At 37.1% G+C, this 20,185-nt stretch overlaps 1 protein-coding gene across 1 annotated transcript in view; it reads left to right on the top strand.

Moving 5' to 3' along the window:
* The window catches only part of POU6F2 (POU class 6 homeobox 2), a 303,651-nt gene that overhangs the window by 271,988 nt on the left and 11,478 nt on the right, over positions 1-20,185 (top strand). The window contains exons 6-7 of the mRNA XM_036396650.2: positions 7,565-7,771; positions 19,271-19,439. Coding sequence (XP_036252543.1) covers positions 7,565-7,771; positions 19,271-19,439 — 376 coding nt within the window. The remainder of the gene's footprint in view (positions 1-7,564; positions 7,772-19,270; positions 19,440-20,185) is intronic.

Below are 20,185 nucleotides of genomic sequence, written 5' to 3'. Positions count from 1 at the left end.
ATCAGAAAAGCTGTTTGTAGCTTGGGAGGCAAGCAGAAAATTGCTAAAAAACAGTTAGCTGTAAATTCTTTTAGTGATCATCAAATATTATTAGAAATTCTGTTTGTTTTTTCCATAACAAATATGATAGTATTGGCTGTCCTGTCATAACATATCGTGGATCTGTTGTCATAACAAACAAAAATATTTCTAAAATATTTTATACTAGACATCCATCAAATAATTTTAAATAATAAATATTTTCATAAGAATCTCACTAGCTGGTTTTCAGAAATACTTAGGACCTGCAAATCTAATTAACATCAACAGCTGCTTTGCTCAACTCAGAGAACTATGACCTCTAAGGCTCGTGATGCCTGATTTAATTCTTGTTTTTAAAAGGAAGTTAAATCCTAAACAGATTGCTTAAGAGGAACAATTCAGCAGACACTCAACATAATTTTTAGTCTTCAAATTGAAATTACATATATTTAGAATTTTCTAATTAGAAAATGTTGTGTTATTTAAAATGTTTGATAAAATAGACATTCTTTTTTATGACAGTACATACGCTCCTACTACAAGAATGTAATTGTATCTGTTTGAGAAAAATAGAAAAATTTCACCACATAATTCCTACAGTGATAACAAATAAATTCCTGTGTATATTGATGTTAATATACAAACATTATTTTCTAAAACAAAACAAACACTGAGAAAATCAGGCAGAATGTTGGACTCAATGCTCCATTATGATGCTTACAAGCAATAATCTATCCAATATGTTGAATGATATAAGAACAATACTTAACCTGCATATTACAATACCTTACCTTAAATTGTGACACGGGAGTACAGTTTCCTAGGTGCCTATTTCCAGTATCACTATTTGATTCATTTTCCCAAAGTAGCAATTTGTTGTGCCATCTTTTTGACTTGTCATTAGGAAATACAATGCAGAAAAGAAAATTTGCAAGCTTTGCATTAATTAGTACTACTTTTAATTTGAAAGACACAAGCAGCCTTAATTTCATCCAGTATGAGGTTCAAGAATCATATTGTCATTAGTCCAAAGAATGAGGTAGACTAGCATTACTTTCAAAAGAAATCTGCAAATTGTATTCCTTGTATTCATGATTCCAGTTTTTCAGTGTGTATACTGGAAGTGGATTGCATGTGTGTGGTATAGTGCATATAAATAGCTGGGGTTATTGATATTGGTAGAAAATAAGTTACATGTATTTTTTTAAATAGCTGTGTCTATGTGTTTATAATTTATATGGAAACTGTATATATATAGATATACATGTATGTGATTAAGAAAGGGGCAGCTGCACAGAGGCTAAAGAAGCCTGTGCAGATTCACATCAGTGTATCTTTTCCTCAGTCATTTTCTCCTTAGATTGTCTCCTTAAATAACTCATGCTAATAAAGTGCCCATGCAACATATCTCTGAACAGATGCAGCTTCTGAATAAATTTTGCAAGACTGTACAAAATCATAGAATGATCTAGCTTGGAGGAGAGCTTAAAGATCATCTAGTTCCAACCCCCTACCATGGCAGAGACTGCTCTCACTAGACCAGATTTCTCAGAGACCCATCCAGCCTGGCCTTGAACACTTCCTGGGATGGGGCATCCACAGCTCCCCTGGGTGACCTGTTCTCACCACTCTCAAAATTTCTTCTTAACATCTCATCCAAACCTCCCCTCCCTAGTTTGAAGCCATTACTTCTTGTCCGGTCATGGATCTCTTGTCCTACATGCTCTTATAAAACAGTCCCTATCCAGTGTTTAGGCTCCCTTTATGTACTGGGAGGCTGCTGTAAATTCTTCCCAGAGCATTCTCTTTTCCAGACTGAACAGCCCCAACTCTTTCAGCCTGCCTTCATGGGAGAGATGCTCCAGCCCTCTGATCATCTTTTTGGCCTCCTCTGGACCTGTGAGGTCCCTGTCTTTCTTGTGCTGAAGATTACAGAGCTGGAGGCAGCACTCCATGTGGGCTTGGTGAAGGCAGAGTAGAGGGAGACATACACTCACCCTGAAATCTTCCAATACAGCTCAGGATACACTTGGCCTTCAGGGCTGCAAGAACACATTGCCAAGTCTCATCCACCAACACCCTTGTGTCTATGTGTATATGGTGGTTTGTCTCATTTTGCTGAACAATTTTTCTGTTGCTTCTTTCACTTTTCCCCATTTTTCTGTTTTCTTTTTATGTTGTTCTTCTGTTTTTCAAAATTGAATCATTAACTTTCAATATTTAAAGAGTTGTAACATTGATCAAATTGAAGAGATGTTTATTTTGATGATACTACTAAAAATAATTAATATTTCATTTTTAGAGTTGAAGACATTTTTAGGTGAAATGTCACCATTTCCTTTATGTAAGCCCTGGCTGACAGTAGAAACAAACTAGTGAAGTTGGTCTTTGATTTTACTTACACTTCAGAGCAGAAACAAAGGCAGTTGTTGAACCATTTGGCCACAGTTTGTAGTGTTCCTTTGGTTGTGTTGGCTTGAGTTAAGTAGTGTTAGGACATTACCCTGCCATGGGGGGTGATATTCAGAGAAATTATTGCTATACTGAGGACTTGGGATTTTTCCCCTCCATGGTCAGCTCCATTACTTGGGATTTTACCTTCACTTTAAATGTGTGCTATTCTTTCATTGCTGTTTGCAGGACTATGTAGGCAAAGACCATCGGGCCCACACCTGGTATGAAGGTGCAGGCTGACAAATTAATTTCATGTGCAAGCCAAGACCTACAATTTTATTGCAGAAGTCATCTTGACAATGTAAGTTGTAAGATCTGAGAGATCCAATGTCAGATCTCTTGAAATCCTAGGGTGCTAAAATCACACTAATAGATTAGTCAGTAGAAAATATTCAGATGCTGTTAAAAATCACCCCCGATTTCTTTTAAAATTAGAAACAACTGACTTTTAAAGTGTAGCTAATATTGGGAAGCAGAAAAATAATAAATTAATTTCCACAAAAACTCTTGTCTAAGCAGCTTGATACAATTGATGTATCTATTAATCCATGAACAAAAAGGAAAGAAACATACTGAATACTTGAAGTGATAATCTGACTCCACCAAGGATTCTGGCAACACTCTGTTGCTTGAAGAGGGCCAGAATTGCAGTCTCTGTGATTAGTAAAGGAGAACAAAGCCCCTTTCTCTATAAAAGAAGTTGAAGTCTGAATTCACATTAAATATCTCAGTACAGTTTCTCAGTACCTGCACTGCATTTTGTACCTATATGAGGAACCTGTACCTGGTTCCTGGTGTATGAGGAACCTGTTCCTGGTTCCTGAAATTACCTGTACCTGGTTCCTGGTGTATGAGGAACCTGTTCCTGGTTCCTGAAATTACCTGGTGTAATTTATTTTAATTAGCAGTGCTATGCAGATTACTGTGCCTAACTCCCTTAGAGAAGTATTGGTAGGGGATCCCTTGAATTAACCCTTGGGCTTTCAAAACTGTCTTATTGCTGTTTTGCATATGACACCTGTTTTGCAGCTCCTTTGTGAAGAGTGCTTGCTTTCAGTTGTATGATGTATAAAAGGAACTGTAAAAGACATGCAAAAAAACTCTCAAAACATATAAAATTATACTTTTGTAGCATGAGAACTTTTAGGGATGTGGGATTTTTTTTCTTCAAGAACATCTTTGACAAGCAGGACTGTTTAAGAATTTGAGTCCAAGCATTGCCAGAATAAGAAGCCTATTCTGCTTTGTCTCAGAGAAGACATAGCATTGTGGAATGTATTCTCACTGTGGAAGTGTTGGATGGGGCTTAGAGCAAAGTGGTCTAGTGAAATACATCACTGCCCATGGCTGGGGAATTAAACTAGATGGTCTTTAAGAGGCCCTTTCCAACTCAAACCATTCAGTGTGACTCTGTAAGTATCTTTTGGGATCAGTCCCTGTCACATGTTATTCCTGAACCATCTTTGAATATAATCTGAAGTAGCAGCATTTCCTAGAAAGGAGCAATGCCTCCTGACTAGGGAAATCACTGGCAATTAAATAGTCTGTACTGTGGCACGCCAGTGCTTCAAGCCTGTGGCATTGCCTTGCTTTATTTCTTGACAAAATTCAAATGTATCAAAACCATAAATTGTCTTCAACTTGTACAATAATTTAAGAGGACAGATTAGCAAGGCCCAGGGTGAAATTTCATACCAAAATTAGAGGGAAGAGGGATGTGGTTCAGCATCACGTCAGTCACACAAGGTTTAAGGAAGAGATACAGTTGTAGTACTCCTTATGTGTGAATCAGTGAGCAATTAGGATATTTAGGAGAGGGTATTTGGACAAGGGGAAACTGGAAAGGGGAAACCTGAATCCAGTTTTAGTCATCTCAAAGCTGCATGCAATAATGAGTAGCCCTGTTGTTTAAGTAGAGACAAGTGGATATCTTTTTCTTAACCCGACAAGAATTTACTTTAGTAAAAAAAGAAATAAAATCTTCTTAAACCTCAGTAAGTTTCTGTTTTCAATTAAGATTTACCCTTGGGTCCTATGGTAACACCCCTGAGGACATTTGCTCATTTGCCCTTCTGAAACACTTCTTCCATCTGTGTTTTTCCTGCTCCATTTCTGTCTGTGTGCATGGACAGCACGCCATGTACAGTATGGTGTGTGACACACATTAATACATATAGATAGCCTTCTGCTTCTGACCTTACAAACTGTCCACTTCAGCATTGTCATTCTATGAAATGTCCAACTGTAGTCCAAGAAATGCATTTTAAATGTGAATGCAAACATTTCTATTACTGATAACACCAACACAGCATTTTTTGCTTTGCTGGGATTAGGACCTTGATAGTTAAAGTTACATTGGAGTAATGACAGTCCAAGGTTGCGTCCTTTACAGACATGGCAAAGGAAGGGAAGGCCTTTGATATGTCTCTGCTGATAAAATTAAGAAGGATTATTTCTTGTGTTTGGTGAGATTATATTAAAAGTGAAAGAATATATTTGTTACTCATAAATATGTTAGGTCACAAAAATGGGGAGATATTTATGTGTTGCACTGCACTGCAGCTGTATTTCATTCATGCTGAAAGTCTGATTTTAGAAAACAATTTGAAATCTGATAATGATGTAAATAAATGCCTCTCCCCTCAGTGAAAATAGCCATCTTCTCACACGAACAGGAAAGCAGTTGCCTTTCAGCTAGGGACATTAAAATAAAATAAAATAAAATAAAATAAAATAAAATAAAATAAAATAAAATAAAATAAAATAAAATAGCATTGTGATCTGAAAAGAGAAACTCTCAGGAAATTTCAGCTTAGAAGGCTGACTCTGAATATGCTTCACCATGCTTCACTTTCATGCTCCATAAAATGGGGGTAATAATCTTTATTGATCTGTCTACCTTTTAGCAATGCATTAAGAACTTAAATTGTATCTTTACAGTCTTTTCAACAGTCTTGATATATGCAGCTCTTACAATACAGCTTAGTAGCTGGGCTTGCCATTTTATCAGATTCTCCCACAGGAGAGCTGCCCTGCTTTACTTTATGGTTTTCTGGTCTTCCCATGCTAAGGCCTTCTAACTGGGCAAGTTTGGTAAATTGACAACAACTACTGCTTGTTTCCTGAGCTGCCATAGCCAACAGTGCACTCTTCTTGCTCCAGGTGTCAGTGTAGGTTGTCACCTGGTACTTCATGGTTGAGCCTACCTAGAGGCATATCACTGGGTGTGACTGCTGAAGGAACAGTCACTCATTAGGCTAAGATATGACTCCACTCAGTGGAGTCATGTCTTAGCCTAATAATGGGAGAGAGTGATGACAGCCACCTGTCCCTCCAGCTATGCCTGACTTACTTGGATATCTTTGCATGGTGCTTTTTTAAGAATGGATTTTTTGGGGTTGTTGTATGTCACCTCTGGTGATTTCAGTAGGTAGAGGTCTTCACATATCTTTGTTACTCTTTACCAGGCATTTTACACCTGTATTCATTTTATATCCACAGCAAGAGATTCAGTGGTGTTTACTTTTGCACTCTCATAAAGCAACTTAGTGGTCTGCCCAAAAAGCTAACTGATGTTTTCACTAAACAGTTATTTTAGACCTAATTTTACACTGTATTGGATGGGTTCCATTAATATAATATATAAATTAATTGTTGAAATTAGTAAGAATGTTATATGTTTTGTTTTATATATTTGTTTGGGGAATAAACTTGCTTTTGAGTTTCATTAGGAATACTTCAGCCTATTTTCATGAGAAAGCTTCTCTGTGTCTAGTGCTATGTATACATCTCTTTCTCTTTCCATCCATTCAGCTCTCCATACCTACTTAATGGTTTGTGAATCAGCTGATTAATTTCTATAAAATTTGTCAGAAACAAAGAGATCTAAAAAGATAACTAAGCCCCCAAGTGGAATGAGAACCAGCAGACAGACTGTGGAAAACTACAATATTTCTATCTCCACTGAGGAAAAAAATGGAATTGTACTAGTGGGAGTCAAGATGGACAATGTAGTGTGGTGAATGCTGAGGATAAAGAGGAAGAAGCCAGTTTTCTGTAAAGGGCAGACTGGAAGTCTTAGGATGGAGTAGGTGTTTTCAGCAAGGCTATGATTAAGAGAGAGGAGAAGATGAAGGAAATAGAGATGTGATATGCTTTTTTTTTATTTTTCCTGTTGCAACAATCCTATGACTCCAGCTTCGTAGGTTGATGTTTGGAAAAAAAAGAAAAAGTTTGGGTTTAGGCCCAAGTTTCATCAGAAGTTCATTTCAGATTCTCTAATACCTGTAAAAAGAATCTTGCAACAGCATAACTTTTTCCAGCCTAGCAGCTTATTGACTGACAAGCTTTCTTACGACATCTGTTTGACATCTCATCCTAATATTAGTTTTACAGGCACATTCACATTTTAGGAAATCACTGTATTCTCAAGTCTGAGATGTCACAAGTGTCTCTTTCTGCAACTACTTGCCCCAGAAATGTTAGCTAATATATTTTATCTAACATCAGCCCTCCTGTTGTGTTGTACTTCATAGATGTCATCCAAAACCAGCTGCATTTTTATGAACGTATCTTAATAAGGCATGCCGTGAAAGGTACCAGTATCCCTTTGTGTCTTCCTGAGATCACATGGGAGTAAAAGGTGGTCATCTAGAGTGCCAGGTATTAGAAAATAAAGTAGAATTACATAAGCCCCACTAGTAACCCATTAAATGGATGACGTAGAAAGCAAGACAAAAAGTCTGATACTTTTATCTCACTCTGTGTTAAAATTAATAGTGGAAAGAAACCATAATCCAAGGCCCAGAGTGTGGCCCACAATTTGTTTTATACCCTCTTAAGCCACAGCCTATTTGCTGCAGGTGACAGTGGACAGTGGTAAAATGTATAGGTGATATGTGATGTGACAAATGAATTGGAAAGTCTTCATCACCCCAGTGAAGGAATGACTGTTTCCCACCCTCAGCCTGTCTTACCAGTCTCTCTGTGCTTTTATCACCTAAGTTTGATTCAACATGAAGAATATAAGGAATTACGTGTGGCAAGTACATGTGGCATGCATACATTCTCCCTGTGTTGTTTCTTCCAGATTATTGGAACAATCCCACTGATGCCTAATCCAGTCCCGTCCAGCCAGGCGGCAGGTGGAGCTCAGGGACTTCAGGTGCAACCGATAACTCCACAGTTATTGACCAATGCCCAGGGTCAGATCATCGCCACTGTCATCGGCAACCAGATACTCCCAGTGATCAATACCCAGGGAATAACACTATCGCCGCTCAAACCAGGCCAGCAGGTAAATTGTCTGTCGCCTGAATGATTATCAAAACAGACACACAGAAATTTTCTGCTCCTCATGGACACTCTCATGGCCTCTCTAAAAACTCCCGCTTCTTTAACATCTTTAATAAAACAAATTAATTCTGTCCTGCATAGTGCATTACTGCATACTGTATATGTAGTAATTAATAATGTCCTATTATATAACTTATTTATACATTCAAGAATTATCTATTTATTCTTTTTCTTTTCAAGGTCAGTATAGGACCAACTGAGATGTTTTCTGCAATGAAAATGCAGTAGGAATATGAGACAGAGGAGATCCATCTGGCTCATCTGGCCTATAAAGTTCAGCTCCTTAGTTAGTGGTGACCTAGTAGATTGGGGCTTGAAGTTATTTGGAACATGCAGGGAAAACAAGGGGAAATATAAAATCTTATTAGATTTCCTCACTGGAAAATCAGATATAGTTATGTATAATTGTATAGACAGAAAGTATTCTGTAGAAATTATTACTCAGTGTAAGGTTGCAGGTAGCTGGCAGACTTAAGGATCGATCCAGTGACTACACTGAAGTCCAAAAATACTTCTGTAGCTCTTCTTATAGCACTCTAGAGTCAAATCCATTCTTTTTGCCTACATCTGTAGAGCAAGGAATTGTAGTCCTATCTTTTATCTCAGAAAGAGGGGAAATTGAGGACAGAAAACACATCAAATGTGATTACCAAAGAGGTACTTACAAAAATGTCCCTCACTTAAATATTCCGTTTAGCATTCCTACTGCTGGTCGTGCTTGTTTGCCATTCCTGCTGACACCTCTAGGCACAGGGAGCAGCTTCTTGTATGCTGCTGAGTATCCCAGGCCACCTGAATTCCAAACTGATGATTTATTCTTTTCTTTTTTTTTTTTTTTTTTTTTAATTTAGAAGTAGAGAACCTATGGATCTCTAACGTCACTTTTTTGTTTGTTCTGAAAACATTTTACATCCCATTGGTTACCTGCTTTTTCCCCATCCTATCCTCTGTAGTATGTAGCATGGGCATTTTTCAAAGCACTTATCATTTATATAACTCTATTTTCTTTAAGGGGAGTGTACTTGCAGTACTGGCAAATGCTTTTGCAATGGTTGCATATTCATGGTTTCAAACAAGGCTGAATGGATCTGAGGGCAGGCTCCATGTTTTCCACCACAGGAAAGCCTGACAATGAAATATGAAACTCAGCAGTTCACATTTGGTTTCCTGGAGATGCGTGGGATGGGTGGTTTTGAGCCAGTCCCCTGAAGGGATTAGATCTTTTCCTCTGTTATGGGGGAAGCACTCAAAAATCATAGCAATCCTGAGATCCCATTTGAAACTTATGAAATTTAAGTGTAAATAGGAGGATAAAGGACGTGTATTATTGCCTGAGACATTTTCACATGCAGGGCAACTCGCCTTCTGAGTTCTGCAGCAAAGCAACTTTCTCCAGGCAATGTCTGCCAGTAGTGTCAGTGGGCAGAGAGGATACAGAGGTGTAACATTTTCTGCACAGCTCGTGGGACTGGGCTCACATAAAGGAATGAACTGTGAAAGCTGAAGCTTCCTGAATGAGCAGGGGTGCAAAGCAGAGAGCGCTGTTTAGCCACATCATACTGTACTGTACTTGTTTGCCCAACCTGTGTGCTCATGTGCAGGGATCAGCTGGCAAAAATATCAGTCAGCAGAGAACAGATTATGTCCCAGAGCCAAAGATGATCCCCATTAAGCTGATCTGCCCAGCAGTGCTATGGAGGTAGAAAACATTTTGCCAATACTATTTTCACAGGGTTCAGCTCCTGCCTCTTTTTCACATGGAGTCCTGAGGTGCCAGGGTTGCAAGAAGGGCCACCAAACAACACATTCTCCTAACCTTGAATCAGCTTTTCTTGAAGTCTAATCAAGACAGTATTTTTGATCAGGGAGGGAAAAAAATGTAGTGTAAATACTATATGAAAAAATATATCGGTTTAGGTTATTGTTTTTATAGGAACTACAGAAAATTATTTCAATGTATTTGTGCTCCCTCTACTGGCTCTTCTGGTTTTACTGAAAGAAGTCAGAGAAAATTTTGTCATGAATTTCAATGGGAGCACAAAAGGTGCATGAGAGCTAGATTCCTCATAGAAATAATGCTGATGGACAGCGAAAAACAATTGAGCTGGTACTATACAAACTGTTGTATCATTTGGAAAGTGAATTGATTTGCTCGAAGTTTAAGGAGATCCTGGGGTTTTTTTTTTGCCTGTGCAGAGATTTAGATTAACTGTAGTGTTTGGCCAATGATAGCATATTAAGTCATAAGGTTTAAAATAACATTTTCAAAAGAACTCAGTGAGTGCTTCAAATCAGAGGGCTCAGCAGGAATTCAAAATATTTTTGAAAATGGTGTCACACAGTATTTGGTGTCTTCTAACTTGATGAAGGAAGCTTCAGCAGGGGGAAAGATTACAACACAAGTTTGGGGAAAGTTTTTAGCATGTCTTGAAGAAATAAATGCAGGAAATAAATAATGTAGTAAAAATGTTCCAGTTACAGATAGTCCTAGTTTAGCTTTCAACTTGTCACTTCCTTGGAATCTTAGATACTGAAGGAGAAAAAGAGCAATGATACTGAGCTGCAGCTTGTTAGCTGAGTCACAATAATTGAGCCTTTGTAAACTGTTCCAGTTGCTAAGTAATGCATGCTAGTACTTACTTTTTCCCTGATGACTGAAGACTTAAATGCCTCAGATATTGTTAGTCAGCTTTACTTAGGTAGACTATATGTGTTATTTATTCATACAACTTTTTCAGACTTGACAGACTAAAACCAGAATGTCTCCTAATGGAAATGAGTTCATAGAATACTCACATGCAGCGTAAAGTGGTGCTTCTTTTTCTGCACTGTAAATAGGTTGCTTTTCAATGTACACTAGCAAGTCTGATGTAGTCCTATTCTTCCTGTATTTAAGTATAAATAAATGGGTTTGATTTATGTTCTTTAAACTACCCACAGTAGGTATCGTTCCTCTTCAAATTACACCAAGTAGGTAAAACTTCAGATATTTTACTATTTCCAACATTTTGCTAATCTAAGGAGCACCAAGAATTCTCCTAGAAATTGCAATGGCTTTCTAAAGCAGGCTTTCTAAAGTTGTTTGCACTCCTGTTTTATTCAGTATCCTTTTTATCTCTGTTCATAAACAAGGGGTTTTTTGCCTTTAATAATTTTTGCTTAGCCATTTCCACACTCTTCAAGATTTTTTGATCAGAACTGAATGCCATGGTCACAGGGAGGATGCATCCCTGTTTTACATAACATGATATTATTTTCAGCATTATTTTCTTTCGTTATCTCAGTACAGACTAACTTCCTGCTTTTTTCTATCTCTGTTCATGGAACAGTTTTACTTAATGAGCAGATGTATCCATCATTATATATCTTTGCTTCCCTGATCATTTTCATGTGTATCACTAAAATGGTTCCTTTTGATGTGAATCACTTTGCACTGATCCCCTACCTATCAAAATGCTCTCCTGGCATGCTCCAAACAGGATTTGTAAGTTTTTCATGGTATTTTGTACTAACTGAAGAAATTCATGTGTTCTTCCTGCAGATGCCACTTTACCATTATTCACCATATTTCCTTGCTGGCTGCTAAAATATTTCAAAAATTTGGTGTAAATCCATTGTTTTCTACTTGTAGTCTTCTTTCTTGAAAAAGAAATAATAAAATTCTCTAATTTTATGTTTCTTGCTTTATAAGCTTTTCATGTCCCATAATAGAAGACTATCTGATAAGTTTAATTTCTGCACGTCCTCCATGCTCCTCAAGAGGAATTTTGTCAAAATATAGGTTGCATGGCTAAGGGTGCATTGTTTATGAGAAAAGATGAATTTGTTGTAAAAATTTGTTTGCATTGTCATTCGTTATCAGATTTGAGAAATTTGTTTCAAGGTGTTCTTTCATATCACTAACAACAAAACCTTTATGCCAGCACAGCTGAACTTGAACCATGAACTGCCGTCTTATAAAATTTAGGAAAGTGTGCACCTTGCTTAACTTAGCCATAAGGAGTTAGGTATCTGGTGTAAGCTAGTTAACTGGATTTCCTGCATAGACATAGACAAGGAAGACATATGCATGTCCAGTGGAAAACTCAAGATACCAAAATAGAAAAGTTTTTGGATAGGTTGGATCTCTAATAGGTATCTTAGGATATCCATTGTTACCATTGACATGAGAGAGGGCTAGGGTAGCTATTTGAAGATTTTCAAATAATTCTACGGTGAGGAAAATTGACTGAGAAAAATCCAGCTGCTAATGATCACTGGGGTTCAAACACATTCTTGTTTATGAATTTCCTAAACAGCTTTCCTAATAATTGGTGTTTTCATAACTATTTTCTTTCCCATACAGAAGCAACTTCTGGACATTCTGTTGTTCTCTGGTGTACCACATAAAGTGGGTTCCCATCTCACTTTTGCCTGACTCTTTCTTTCTACATACTAGATTCATTAAATCAGGACTGTAGTCCCAGTTGTCCTCAGTCTTGTTGTATCCACAATACCTGACAGAATTTTTCGTACTTCATCGTGTCTTACAGCACGACCAGCTTTGGGCTTCTGCCAATTCTAACACAGTAAAATGAGCTAGTAGGTAGTATTTTCCTACATTTTCAGTTCCCCATCTTTGTTGTCATTGGCCATCATGCTCCAGATTAACTGTTGAAAAGACATAGATGCCTCTCAGATGGGTCTATGGTGATTCTTGTACATCTGCTTGCCAAATTTCATGTTAGATGTTCCCTTTCTGCAGTCTCAACCTGCCACAAACTCCCTATCATCCTGTTATCACAACTCCATGCAATCCCTTGTTATTCTCTCCTGTTTAAATCTAACCAGCTCTCAATCATTTCCTCTCTGCAATGCTCCTATAGCTTTGATGCTGTCTTGTTTTATGAGAAATGCACTCTTTTTTCTCTGTTTCAATATAGTCACTAAACTGTGTTGTCTCAATTCAATTTTGTTTTTCTTTTGCTTCTTATATGACTTTCAGTGATGAGGGTGACAATTTTTCTCGCTTCTTTCTCTTTTCCTTTACCATCATCATTGCATAACTCTATTTCATCTATGGATAAATTGCTAGAATTTTGAAAGTCAAGATTACTAGACTACTTACTACTACAAGGGACTACATCAGACTTTCCATGCCACAGCATGACATTGACTTGTAGCTTCCATCTTTTCCTGACCAGTTTTCTTTGTGGCATCAGCACCTGTAGGAGAAGGATATCTCAAAAACCATTGATATAACTGCACCAAACCATTGGGAATAGTATGATGTCACTACATTAGCTGTCATTCTAAGCAACTGAGGCACAGAAAGCATGCAGTGCTGTTCACTGTAGGAAAAGGAGGGTTACCTTTGAATTATGCACTTGCACATTTAAAACCGTTATTATAATACTATTGTAATATTTACATTATTAATTAACATTATTAAGTGATAAGTAATTTATAATCAGTGATTAGTGTATTGTCAATAATATTGTTGTTATATTGACATTATCTACTTCCTGCTAGGGGTAAAAAAATTATTTATGCACCTCATTTGCATATAAAATTAAATCTTTTACACAAGTCCAGCTATATTCCCAAACTCATTTAACAATTTGAAAGACTTTCAATTACAGTGTGCTTTGAAAGTAGTTGTGATTCAATAGAAAGGCTTTGAAAGAACTTCAGCAGATGGTGTCAAAGTCCTGCCCCCAGTTATGTCCAGAACAGTCTTCATTTTGGGCAGAGTATGTACACAGCCAGTGTGAACCTAAGGATATTTTCTATATTAGTTTCCAAATGTAGCTATTTTGTCAGTCTAAGCAGTATGTACAAACACCTTTTATGCTATATGTACTATACTATATTGTACTATACTGGGAGAGAGGATGCTTATTAGGTATCAAGTATCTTTCGTATTCAGTTTCATATACGCAGTTACTTGAATTTATTTGAGTAACCTAAATTAGGATGAGGGGGTACAGTATTTGTAACATACTCTGGCACAGCTGACTGTGAAAGGGATTTGGCATGAAGGATGGGGATATGTGTATTAACTTGTTCTTTCCAATTGCTAGAAGATTTAAGGAAACACCTTTGAAGCCCATGCCTGCTCATGCAGTCTGTTTAAAAACAGACTTCATCTGCCATTGTGCTCTTGAATCATGCAGTGTCCTCAGCATGCCATTACTCTTTCTCAAAATCAAATGTATTCTAGGAAATGTTTACAGGGCAGAGGACTCCATTTACAAGAAAATAGAAGCACGAAACACTTAAACTACTACTACTATAAGGCATTATCCTGCAATTTTGAAGTGTTTTGGAATGTCTTTTTTATATCAAGATACTTATTTTTCAAACCTTCCATGGACTTTAGTCTTTGCAAGAGTTAATGTCCATATTTCCCATCAGAAAAAATTGAAAATCATTAACATAAAGGGGATTACTTAAGATGCATTTCTTGCTCTTTGTACCACTCCTTTTAGTTTCATCTCTTCTGCCCTTCTTCTAATAGTTGTCTATTTCGCCTGTGTCTCCTCTAATTTGTTGTGTTTCCTTATCTCTTAGATTCCCTTTTCAAGAATCATAGAAAAATAGCACTGGAAAGGACCTGAAGAGGTCATGTACTTTGTCTCCTCCCACTAGGCAGGATCAGGTGTCCCTGTATCATTCTTGACAGATGTTCGTCTAGCTTGTTCTTTAAAATCTTCAGTGATGGAGGCTCCCTAGGCAATCTAGGCACCTCTACTTAGTGCTCTAAATGTCTTCTTGATGCCTGACCCTAGCTTTCCTTACTGAAATTTTAATTCATTATTTTCTTCTGCTTTCCATTAAGTCCGTATTTCACCCTTGCTGTTTGTCCAGACTCTCCATAAAACCAAGTAGCAACTCTGTTATGATACAGGGCAATGTTCCATCAAAAATTTTCTAGATTTCCACTTAGTTTCTTTATCTTTCCTTATTTTATGCTAAATACCTTGTTACCCTATCACTTTTATGCAGCTTTCTGGATGCAGAAAACAACATCCCTGATCTCATAAGCCCTTTAACACAGAACTCCAGTCAACCATCCCAAGCATAGGGATACCCTAGATAATTTAAGAACAAAATTCAGTCTTACAGACCTAACTAATTCTTTACCTCTGCATTTATCAGTCAATACTAACTTCACTGTTGAAAGCAATATGTAAAGCTTGTATAAAAGAAATACAAATAAGGCCCTTCGCAGTTTTCAGTTTATTCTTATAAAGTATTATGAAGCACTTTTCCCTTCTCATATTCACTTCATCCCACTAGGTGTAGTGTGCCTACACATATTCCTGCCAGATACAGATCACAGTTCCATACAGTCATCATTCTGGCAAGTCTCCTATATCCACTTACAAAGAAAGGCACTTACAGCAAGTGTTTCTGTAATTTCTGTGCCTCCTTCTGTCTTTGGATGGAAAATGCACAACAGTCATAAATATAATTCATATCATACATACGTGTCCAAAATTGAGAAAAGTCAGCTATTGCAAGTACAAATTGATTCTGTCATCTAGAATCTAATTCATAATCTAATCGTTGTCTCTTCTTAAGGCTAGTTCTGGAGTGGAAATTATACTGGATGAAAATAGAGAGTATTTTGATGCAATTTCAAGCCATAGATAACAATCACTCTTTTTTAAGCAGGACATTTACAGCTTAACATAATCTACTGTAAAGCAGAGGGTATGCTGGAAATAATGTAGGGAGTTAAAGATGGAATCCTCCCTCAGTCTTTGGTCAGGTCTTAAGGTGATTCTTCAGCCTCTTCGACCCCATTGCTCACTTCTCCCTCACAAGCAGTGTGTTAGAATCCAACCTCTAAATATCCCTTATATATTGCTGTTACCTTACTTAAGGTAACTATGAATCCAAACTTCACTAGCCATATTCCTTTATGCCCAACCTAATTATGAGAATTTCTTACATTTGTTTAAATATTTCTGGACCTTTAATAAGAAAGTTGCCAAGCTTCTGAGTATTCCAGTTACTTTAAAAATATATGCATAGTACAAAACATGTGCAGAGACTTAAACACTTTCTAGACTCAACCATCATATTATGCACACGCTACATAGTGACTCTGACTTTGTGCATGCCTTTCATGCAGAGCTGAAAAATGCAGAGTGCCCTCTCATTCTAGAGCTTCAGATTCACTGTGGAAGTGCTCAGTAGTTGAACTGTTCAGTGACTATGTTGTAACATAGCTGGAAATTGTTGGATTTGCTTTCTCCCTGAGAAATACTGATGGGAAATGGTGTAGAATAAAAAAAAATTATGGGTGGAAGATCAAGGTTCAAGAGATTATCCAGTCCAACCTGGAGTAACTATTCCAGTTTTTAGTTAATTTGGTCCTAACTACATTCATAGAAACCCACAGATTCCACCAGTAATCTGCCAGTGTTTCACTACCATGTTAGATAGCTTTTCCCAACACCTAATTTGAACCTTCCAAATAACTAGGCCCATTATAAAATGAATAAAAGACAGAATAATTATGTCCTCTTTTCATTAGCTATGCCTATATTCAAAACAGGCATCATATCCCATTTGGTCTTCCCTCCTTTAGATTAAACATGACCAGTTCATTACAGGTGCCTTCATAAGCCTCAGTTAACTCCCAGGCCTTTAGCCATTCTAATTATTTAACTCTAGTTGGTCTAGATTTTAATGCAGTCTAGCACCTAGCTGTGGACATGGCATCCTCCTCTGCAGAGGTCTTTGCAGGGCTCAGTAGAAAAGATGCATTTCACATGCACTGCAGACATCACTCCCACTAACATGTCTTGGTATGGGAGCTGCCTTTGCTTCACTTTTGCAACACCACAGGTTTGCAGCCAGTATGTTCAAAGCACAGAAACATTTTGATTCCTAATCTTTAATCCAGCCTGTCAAAATTTCCTCCCAGCATGTCATCAACATGTAAATTTAGTAAAGGTGTTCTCTGCTCCATCATCCAGGTCATTAAGAAAATATTGAGTAGTGTTGAATGAGGACAGACTTCTGTGAAGCACCATGCATGCCCATTTTTTTCTCCACAGATACTTACTTCATCCTCAGTTTTGCTTTCCAAATATTTTGGCATTCATTCTGCAGCAATTTCACCTAAACTATGCTTCCTTAGATTATAAAGAATGTCACATGAGGGAGTATCAAGACACTTGTAAAGTCAAACCACCTACTGCTTTTTCCTGGTCCACAAGGCCAATTACCCTGTCTTAGAGGGAGATCAGATTGGTTTGACACAGTTTGTTTCTGCAATCCAAGTTGTCTGTTGCTACCTTGTTTTCTTGCAAGTGCTTACAAATTGTTTGATTATTTTCTTCAGTAGTTTACTGTGGTTGAAATTTAGTTGACTGGCCTATAATTTTGCAGATCTTTCTCTTTAAAGGTAGCTGCTGCATTTGTTCTTGCATCCTCACAGATAAGCACTAACATCTCTTAGACTGTTCCACATAGTGTGAAAGCATCTAACTCATCTAAATACAGTACTTATCTTCCCTTGCCTGCGCTGAAATCTTTGGTTTTGACAGAGATTCCCTCAGACAACAGACCCAGACACCAAACACCTGCCTGTTTCTAAGAGCTGCAGTCAGGATATGATGTGGATATAATGCATGGGCAGGCAGTCCACTTCTTCAGTGTTCAAAAGAGGCCAGCCCTTAGAGTGGTATGTTTCCTTAAGAGAAGATATTATAAAAGTACTATCTGAGTTGGGAGTTCTCTGTAGATAAAATCCAGCTGTTAGAGAATTTTTTTAAGATGCTCACTCCTTGCATGAGTCTGAAAACTGGAAGCCTTTTAATCAGCTTCTCAACTGTTATCCCCTTGTTAAAGTTCCAGTTATATTTTGCTAATGTACTTGAGAAAAAAAAAATCCTACATATAACAAAATGCCTTTTTTATTAATCCACAAGGAAGTCAGAATACACTAAAACTGGCCAGATAAATAATTAGACTTAATTATATAAATTATAAGTAAAAAATAATTATACCTAATTATATAACTTTAATATTTATTAAAGGTTAAATCAAAGTTTCTTCCTTCATTTTCTGTTATATTATTCCATGTAGAAGGTGGAAAAAGAGATTGAAGTTTTTCCATTCTTAACAGACTCTAACAGGAATATTGTCATTAAAATAGTTCATATATATTCCACAGAAAGTGTCATCTTGAATGTGACCGATACCTTTATCTACAGTTTTATACAATTTGTTGTCTACTTAGCATCAGACATTTCTATGTGTGCTGGGAGGATAATACATATAATTTGAGTGTCACTAATGTGTGAGTGTCACTCCTTTTCTAAAGTCATTTTTTCAGTTAGATATCAAAAGAGAAAACCTCATACTCCTTAGCATTCAAGAAATAGATTTTAATTACTGACTTCAAGCAAGGCCACATAGACCTTTATCTTTTTCCTTGTAGAAAATGCAGATAACAGCTGCAGTGAAGTGAAGCCTTTTTAGAATATTTTTATGATTTTTTTGATCAATATCAAGAATAACATAAAATAAAGGTATAATAAGCAGCAGTCACTAGAGTGTATCAGACCTGTATTACGGTATTCTTATGCTCTGAAAAGATTGTACTGGACTACTAGAATTCAATTCAAAACTGTAAAGTCCATTGTGTGCCTTTATTTTGTAGAGAGACTGCCCTTCAAATTTTCTGAGAGTTTTATGTGAAAATCAGTACCAGAGAATGTTCCTAGATTTCAATGCCACATGAAAACATATTATAGGCAGAATGGATTGATGTATTCCCCTAGTAAACAAACAAAGACTACAGTCTTGTAATATTTGTTTAAAAAATTTGGAAAGTCAATTCATGTATCATTTGCATCTACCATACTTACTAGACTTTTCACATATGTCATACTGGATATAGTCTTGATGTGGATAGAGCTCAGAAATTTTTGTGTGCGTTTTAGTCAAAGACAACTTATCTGTTCCCATGATTTTTGTTTGTTTGGCAGCTATGATGTCATAAAACAAATCACTGATTCCTGTAGGAAAGGGATTTTTGCTCAGTTTATATCCTCTTCCCCATTCCCATTCTTCTTGGCCCTGGTCCTGCAATATGAAAGGACCTCTGTGAAACAATCCTGATTTCTATAAGAATCCATGTAGGGAATAAAAGTTTGGTTTCATGAGTCAGAAAACAGGTAAGGATATGTATTTAATAAATCAGAATCCTTATGTAATGTCATAGGTCCCTTATCACCCATTACAAAAAAATTATTTACCTTCTAATTAGAAAATATTCTAAGCAGCTCAGATTTCTCCTGCAACATGAATAAAGCCCATGGTGTTTAATGCTCCTATGTGATTTGTTCCCCAGAAGTAGATGGGTGAGATGGTGCATTGCAAGTTTCCTATTATTGCTTCACTTTCTAAATACCTATTTTTACATTTTAACATGTAGCTCCATCAGCCTTCCCAGACGCAAGTGGGACAAGCAGCTTCACAATCCAATCTCCTGCATTTGGCTCACAGTCAAGCATCTATGTCTCAAAGCCCAGTGCGTCAGGCTTCCTCTTCTTCCTCCTCATCCTCCTCCTCTTCAGCTTTGAGTGTTGGCCAGTTAGTCAGCAGTAAGTATTGCTCCCTGGCTCTCCTGAATTCTCCCTTCTGTTTGTTCTCCTCACTGCTGAGTTTTCAAATCTGCTTTCCCTCCTTTTGGTTTTTTTTTAATATAGTAGATTGTATATTGCAAAATAGTCGACTCTCACCAGTGAGAATTACTAAGTGTTATCATGGATGGGGCTTAAGGTAAACATGCCTTGAGAAATTTAATCAGTGTTGAAAATGGTCATAAAAATGGTAGTAGCCATTAATTGACTCATGAGGACAATTGTTATAACTGAAAAGAGTTTACATTTTTTGGAAGTTAGAAGCTTTTGAATCAGTCAATATAATGAAATACATTTCTCAGAATTTGGTTGGCAAACAGGTACTCCTACTTTTGGTTAAGCTGCTTGTTTCTTTGCTTGGTTGATACAGCAAACCATTTTACAAACTCTAATAGTGCACAAATCCAGAGTGAGAGATTTTCTTGCCAGAAAAAGCTCTCAACACTTAAACAAGAATGAACTGGAACACACTGGGGAGAAGGGAGAAGCACACTGCAGTGAAATAACTGAGTTCCAGTGTTAGAATTAGAACAGCTGACCTGAACAGCACTTTCTTCCAGATTGCACTGTTGAGAGTCTTTGCTATTACCTATCAGCATTAACTTGGTCTTTACATAGCAAAAACCACAGGTTGACAGGATGCATAAGAAGCACTAACAGTTTCTGCAAAAATCCAATTGATTGTATGACCTTTTTTTATGATACTC

Source organism: Molothrus ater, chromosome 1 (genome assembly GCF_012460135.2).
Source record: "Molothrus ater isolate BHLD 08-10-18 breed brown headed cowbird chromosome 1, BPBGC_Mater_1.1, whole genome shotgun sequence".
In the NCBI taxonomy this organism is placed as follows: Eukaryota; Metazoa; Chordata; class Aves; order Passeriformes; family Icteridae; genus Molothrus; species Molothrus ater.
Note: the sequence above shows the minus strand (reverse complement) of the source record. Positions and strands in the feature narration are given on the sequence as shown.